Below are 7,938 nucleotides of genomic sequence, written 5' to 3' on the forward strand. Positions count from 1 at the left end.
TGCAGTCAAAAATCCCTCTCAATTATACTTATGATAAGTCTGTACGCAGGTACAGGAGCTCTCAACATAACATCTGCTCGAGCTGGCGAGACCCCATTAATCTAGGCATTCGTACACTGCACGTTGGGGCCAATGGCAGGCTTTAGAGGCAAAAAGTCATTTTTTGAAGTGTACAATTTGAAAAAAAAATAATAACGGATTTCTATTGCCAACACTCTATAAATCAATCTGGTAACATCACATAACGATATACCGATCTGGCAATGGTGACAAATTTTCTTATGCATAATTTTCTGACAGTCATCATAAATAAATAGTGAAAGCATTTTAGGCGGCAAACGTAACATTTCAACATTTTTATATATTTTAAAAATGAAAAACTCTTCTATGGGTATGTAAAATAAGATAGCTTTAACAAATAATAAAAATGTTACGTGTGGTAAATGTATTTTGATGTTTTTTTAGAGTATTTTGCTTTGTCGTCCATGTGTTCTCTGGAGTATAACTTTCGGTATCGGGGTGTAACTGTGCTATTATATACATATACATATGTGGTGAAAGGTATTAATGAGTACTATCATTTTGTGAAAAAAATAGCCGCGCCCATCCGCGCCTATTCTTACAAATCTGATTTTAGTTGACGTAAAACTTAAGAATTTGGATATTTTTATACCATCCGCCATAAAATGTGTTGTATGTTACGTTTGTCATTCCGTTTGTAACTCATCGAAATAATCATGTTATACCCACCACAGTATATATTTTCTTCAACAGCGTAAAATTCTAAGTCGATTTAGCTATGTCCGTCCATCCAAATATCGAAAAATTAACCCTTAAACCGCCTAGATCCTAAATTTGAGTCCAATCGGATAAGAACTAAAAAACATGCAAAAATCCCATGTCTAGTTATAATATAGTGCGTATGATTGTTATTTATTAGAGAAATTATAATAATCATACGCAGACGAGTTCCAATGTTTTTTCACATTTTTTCGCAATAATAACCACTCATATTGTTTGGTATATTCTAACATGCTTAGAACCTGAGGAAAAGCATTTTTCTGTTTTAAGAGCATTTTTCCCACCTGAACCACTATAACTTATCCAATTGTTAACTGATTTTAAAAGCATATTGCACGTTTGCAAAAAATATTCAACCCTTCTAAAGAAAAAAGAAAACAACTAGAAAGTTAAAAGTTACCCGTCTAAAGTTGAAAATCACTTTATGCAGTTACCTAAACAAACCAACAACAATACCGAATATTTATATCAGTAGTGCGATTTTGTAACTTTTTTGAATAACGAACCGACATCGGTAGTTAACAAAAATATTCGGTTGAGTTAACGAATGGGCTATTCTGTAACTTTATGTTAACGATTGTAGAAATCGTTAGCACATACCGACGATCATCGATGGAAAGTCAACTTGTCAAATATTATATTTTGATATTCATTAATGAATTTTTGAATTAAAAATGTTATTTCTTCGAAAATACACGCATAAGGGAGAAAAAAAGTTTCGCTTTTTGTAGAAATGTGGTAACATAAGTATCTGCAAGTATCCCAACAATGCGAAAAACAAGTATTCGTTCAACCTCTAAAGCGTCAAGTGTGTATGTATGTACATATGTACTTCTAGGAGGCAAATAAATCTCATAGATTTTCGTAGTTTTATTTCAGGATATGAATAAACATGTCATTCGCAACCAAGTAATCGCTCGGAAAGGCATTATATGTTTGGAGTGGGCAGGACAGTGTAACCAGAATCATTGGTCAAAAGGTCACTTTGAAGTGAATTGTATTAGTATGCATGTACAGATCAAGACACACCGCAATAAAACGAAGAGTTAATTTTGCCATATGAATAATGAGTTTTGAAATTTGAAATGACTTAACCCCTACAATGATGTACGTGAATCCACGTTACCGTCATACGCCATTTTTAGCATTCTGGTTATTAGTGATGCTGAGTTTAAATCTATAATATTACCACAGAACAAAGTAGGTTATAGGAATACTATACACGTTTTGGCCTCTCAGAAAAATAGTGTTAAGGGCATTGGTATAGGTCTTATATAACAGTACCACACTTGAGTTCTTTTGAAGCTTTAGCTAACGTTTTTCATCTTTACTAATAAGGATAGGGTAGAATGGGGCAGCCACTATTGCGCCTTTGCCAGCGCCTATTAATTGATGCTACATGAAGATCGTCCAAGGGAAAGTTATGAGATAATCGAAGATCTACAACTTTCTCTTTGGTGATCTTTATGCAGCTTCAATAAAATCGGCGCTGGAGAAAGCACAACAGTGGCGAAGCTGCCCCATGTCATCCTACATAGTTAACCCTTATGTAAATGCCTTAAGAAGATTATTCTCAAGAAGGCGGAATTTACCTTGTACCTTATTAACATAACATATGTTTATATAAAAACGCCGTTGTTAAAAGAAATCAGCAAAATATTACAATAATGTACTGTCGTAAAGTCTTAACTACTACTTTTTTTTCGTTTTTAACTTAACAATAATTTTCTGTAATAAACGACAAAAATCGTTAAAATTGGTATACAGAATAGCACTTACCGAAAATTATCGTTAACTACCGACATTCGTCGTTAATTCTGTCGTTAAGGAGTTACAGAATCGCACTACTGATATACGGTCACTCTCTTCAAGAGTTATCGTGCGCACAATTTTTCCAAAAATGTTTAAACTTTTGTGGGGAAGGTACCTGAAGGTGTGGACCGATATGGCTTATCTTGGAACTTACGAAGGCTAAATGTTGAACCGAATCGGTTGATCCGTTTGAGAGTTATCGTGCGCTCCAGCCAGCCAGACAGACAGAGGGACGGACGGACAGTGCTAAATCAACTTCAAATTTTCCGAAACGGAATTCGTCCAAACATACTTGGGGTCTAAAACCATTATTTCGATGAGGCACATTTTGCCCGTATGAAAGTGCATATCAGGAATATTGTCAATTATTTCATATTCCATTTCAGAAAAAAAGGATAAATTTTTTTCGCGCTACATCAACGATTTTTGATATGTAGGTTAAGAAAAAAATTCCGAGTACGAATCTGGTCGCGAGCCAATTTTTGGTTGTTGCGGACAAAAGTTATGGCGCTTTTATTTCGCTTTTTAAGAAAGAAAATATTATAAAAACGCTAATTATTTTAATGAACACAATTGTTACAAAAAAGTTCTCTCGAAGTTACTTCAGCGAGTAGATTGCATAATACCTGCAAAATGTTACACAGAATTCGCGGAATGTACAAAAAATTGATAAATTATTGAATATAAGTCTACTTTTTTTCAAAATTAAGGCCCATTTAGTGGTCATAAAATTACAAAAAAAATTGTTGTGGATCCAAACTTCACGGCAAATCAAATGAGACTACAATCATACAGATTGGTGTTATAGTTTGGATGTTACAGCCAAAATAAGCACATATTTCGGTCAAAAAAATAATTTTTTGTTAAAAAAAAATATTTTTCACATGCATTATGTAGTAGAAAATATTGTAAAAATTTATAGGAATACTTCCCTCATTTTGATTAAATCTCCCAACAAAATAGACGGATTTTGCTTTATTGACATTCATATTAAAGCATTCCCATTAGGGAAGCTAATTGGGTTGATGGGGATATATGTCAAAGCTTCTGAAATGGAAATAGAGGTCAAATAACCCATTTTTATTTATATGCATTTTTAAATACGTGTAAATCGCGTAATTATCAAAATCAGTTTGTCCGCATATGATTTTCATGTACAGTAATACCGTATCTTTTAATTTGAATATAGTTTTCGAAATTTAATTTGGAGGCTAAGATGTAGCATCGGCTGTATCTTAGTGCCTAAAAACCTATATAACGTCGCTAACTTGCGCGGAGTGCGTATGCTTTCTGTCCGCATCCGATTTCAGTGTCCACCATAAAAATCTACTTCGATATATATCTATTTCAAGGCGGTCAACGAAGAACCGTGGATGTAGCATCACACACTATTTTTTGGGATAAAATGAATGTAGCTCCCTTATCAGTGAAGTTTTGAAATCTTTGTTTCCGCTAAAACGAAGATGCTGTATTAGTTGTTTCATTGCAGTGGAAACGAACCGCAGAAAACGCGATAAAATACGCGATATTTCCAAAAACAATTTTAGGTGATTTTTCTACTTTGGATTTTCTTGTAACTCGCGTTTTAGTGGATGGATTTTCACGGAGAATGATTTATTAGATCCGGAACGTAAAAAACTAAAATGTGCAATCAAGTACGAGGAAATCGAATGACAATTGTAAAAATTAGGCCCGAATAATATGATTTTTAGAAAAATATTCACACAAAATTTCGTCATTTCGATACATATTTCTGTGAAGCTGTGGAGGCTACATTCACGATATATGTATCAAAAAGCTCAGAATCGCAAGTACTATAATCCTATTAAAGCCTTTTTGAAAAATCTGTTTGCGGAACGCGACTAGAAGAAAATGTCAAAAAACACTGTAAATTTGGCTTCAAAATGTCAGCGTCATTTATTGGTAGACGCTGATGAAATTTTGAAAAGTTATACATTAGTGAGATTATCCTTATTTAGTTGGCTTCTACTTTTACTTTGACAGGAAAATCGTGAGAAGTGTGGTTTACTCACAAATCGAGAGAAAACAAAAAAAGACACGTTGGCTTCAACCCATTTTTACCCATTTTCTAACATAAATACAGCCACAGCTTCCACGCAAATTAACTTTTGAGGCCAATATTTTTTGCCACGTCCAAAAACATTTCATTTTATCCATAAACATTTAATTTGTATAATATACAATCACAAGTCGCGTGTTCTAAAAGGGTAAACCTTGGCTTCAGCTATGTTAAATTTTCAAAAATATTGGTGATATATACCCTCGTTAGCATAAATACTGAGGGTATAAAAACCACGACATATACATTTTAGAAGGTTTTAGATTATTATACCATTACGGTAATGACTGGATCATCATCTACGAACCATTTGCAGCACTTCCTGCAGACAGGATATTTATATGTAACAAAATTATTACCAAATCCGTCTTATATAGTTGACTTAATTTATCAGGAATGCTCAGTCATGTGGCTAAAATATTATGTAAAGTTTTCAAGCACCTAACTTCAGTAAAGGTCCAATAGTATTTTCGATAGTGTTTTCTTCTTTCAATAAAAGCCTTTAACAACTATAGCAAGAACTTTGGCACCCTGTCACTTCTAATATGAAACTTATCTCTACAAATCGATGTCAAATGAATAACACTCAAGTTTTCTATCCAAAAGTCATCTTATGGAATGTTGTTGGAATTGGTATATTAAAGGGGGGTTTAGGAGGATTATTTAGCAGTGTTACATGAATTTTGGTCAAAACAAATTTGTAATACACTTTCCACATTATAGTGAAGTAGTAAATCAGTGGGATCTAAAACCAGTGTTTTAAAGTGTATATAAGTTTTCCTATAAATGTATGTTAAGAAATCGATTCAGCTTGAACACTTACGCAAAAGGTGCAATTATAATTATATTTTCATTTAGCTTTACATTTTGTTGCAAAAATTAAGTAGATCATTTGGACCAATAAATAATTATAATAAAGCCTTTGGATAGGCGATTCCTCATAGTTTTCAAATAAAATTAATAAACGATTCCCAAATTTTATTAATGTTCATCTCTCTACCATATAAAACTAAAATAGAAATTCTTTTGATAAATTTAGAAAAAAAAAGAATTTTGCCCGGAGTCGGACTCGAGCTTTTTTCACGACTCCGACTCCAGCAAAATTTGCTAGACTCCGACTCCGCAACCCTGGTGTTTATCATCAAAAAAATTTGTAAAAGTCTCTCGCTTAAGTACAAGATTTGTATGTGTATAAAAATCCCACAAAAACATACGAAGATAGGATAATACGTTTTGGAGCTATAGTGGGCACCACATTCAAAAATACAATTTCGAGAAAACAGCGTTTAAAACATCGATATTACATACAAATCACAATGATTATTTCCTTTCTAACGTTCATATCTCAGCTAATTTTTGTCCGATCGACTCGGAATTTTTGCAACGTATTATTTTCTACTTGCAATTTAAAGTGAGCCAATAAAAAAATTCGATTTTTTGCAAGTGGCCAAAACCCCTTAAAATATTTGGGTGGCATGCATTTGGCCATGTTTTAGTATGGTCCAATATTTCACCGAAATAAAAAAAAAACTTCCTCAACTAAAATTGTGGGCATATGACATATGTATATAACAGTGCAGTCCTATTAGAGGTATTTTGAAGTTTTTGTCTCCATTTTTGGCCCATAATTGCTGTAATTGGTAATTAGGATTCCCAAATATTAGCATTTTAAAATATTTCGTGTTGGAGAGCAAAAGTTCGCACAAAATAACCCAACAAATCGAAAGCCTCAATAATTTCTAAATAACAGTCAGTCCTTCAAACGGTTTCAAGCGTATTTTAAACTTGATAAATCAAAAACCCCTATAATTTGTAAACAAATTATTGGACCCTTGGGTTACGAATTAAAGGGATCCTACTGTATTATCATTTACTCTGGTAATATTTGTACAACCTTTCAAAATTCAACGATCGGAATGCTACACTTCCAGTTTGTTTATTTCATTTAAAATGTGCTGTTTTGTTAGCAAATGTTGACGCATTTATATTACACAGGCATACACTTCATATAATAAAATCTGACACCATGTATGAATAACTTAAAAAAGCCTCCGGAACGTAGAATGAAAATTCCAAATTGACCTGCTTCTGAGTTTATTTTTAGTTTGTGTTTTTATTGCAGGTAACTCATATGGAAGAGAGTGAGAGTCAAGTACATAAGGACATGTGCTCGGTAGTATATACAATGTATATATGTATGTACTTGTGCATATATATGTATGTTTAAAACATTTGGCGTAATATCGTACATCCTCGTGCAGCATGTTAAAATTCAGGGTCACTTTACAATTGTTATTGTTTGACTAGTTTGGCCTTCTTTTTTACTTTGACACCAAAATGACAATATTTTGCTCATGACATTGTTGCTGCTCCACATTTTTGTAGAACACTCTCAAAGGCCTACTAAACTCGATGTGATTGCTGTTGTTGTTATCATTGTTTTACTTACCGAAATTATAATACTCAAGGTCAGTAGAGCATATTTCCAGACAGGAATTGAGAATGACATTTTCATCTTTACGGCAGTTTCCTTGAACCTTTACCAGCCACGGAATTCAACTGAAAAGAACACACACACAGATACCACCAAAAAATCTATGAAAACAAACAAACAAACGTTTAGGCCAAACAAAAATTCAATTCGTCGGTCGGTCCTTCTGTCGTGCAATCAAATCCTTAAATTGTTACATAAACTCAAATGGCAGGATGCATGAAAGGTGGGCATGAAATTGAATTCTGCAAACAATAATGACACTTTTTTTTTAAATAATACAATTCGACATAATAATATTTAAATTTTTAAGAAAAATTCATAGACACAAAAACAACAAATGATAAACAAAAAGACTATCGAAACGAAACGAAAATGTATTTCCCGCAGAAATCAAAACATTATGCCATGTGTACCGTACCCAAAGAGAATTTTGAAAATTCTTGTGATGCTGTTTGCTTTCTGAATCAGATTTTCTGAAAAAATCTGAAAATAAACACTACACCATATACTGTGTCTGTCCGTCGCTCAGTCAGTACGTTCGCCCGGTCCCTTCCCTTCTTATCTGATCTGTTTGGGTTGGTTTTGTTTGTTTATGCTGAAGGCACACTCTATACACGCATTTGTTCGCTGTTAAACAAATTTCCTCATGCCGTTTGGTTCGTTCGTTTTACCCGCTCGCTTTTATTTCACGACCACCTTTGTCTTAAGGAACAAGTGTTACTGAGGTGAAAAGCTATGAGAGGCATCTTAT

The 7,938-nt window shown here is 33.5% G+C and overlaps 1 protein-coding gene across 4 annotated transcripts in view; it reads right to left on the reverse strand.

Annotated features, from left to right (window-relative positions):
• Positions 1-7,938, reverse strand: part of Tsp42Ej (Tetraspanin 42Ej) — a 32,236-nt gene extending 24,298 nt beyond the window's left edge. Inside the window, exons 1-2 of one of the 4 annotated variants that reach the window (XM_073957823.1) lie at positions 7,859-7,938; positions 7,143-7,252 (exon numbers count right to left, since the gene is read on the reverse strand). In XM_073957823.1, coding sequence (XP_073813924.1) covers positions 7,143-7,208 — 66 coding nt within the window. In that variant the 5' untranslated portion in view covers positions 7,209-7,252; positions 7,859-7,938. Of the gene's footprint in view, positions 1-7,142; positions 7,430-7,605 lie in introns of all 4 variants that reach the window. The other 3 variants (XM_073957825.1, XM_073957826.1, XM_073957824.1) reach the window with 3 other exon arrangements.

The sequence above is a fragment of the Musca autumnalis genome, unplaced genomic scaffold, assembly GCF_047663935.1.
Source record: "Musca autumnalis isolate F117 unplaced genomic scaffold, ASM4766393v1 scaffold_5, whole genome shotgun sequence".
Lineage (NCBI taxonomy): Eukaryota > Metazoa > Arthropoda > Insecta > Diptera > Muscidae > Musca > Musca autumnalis.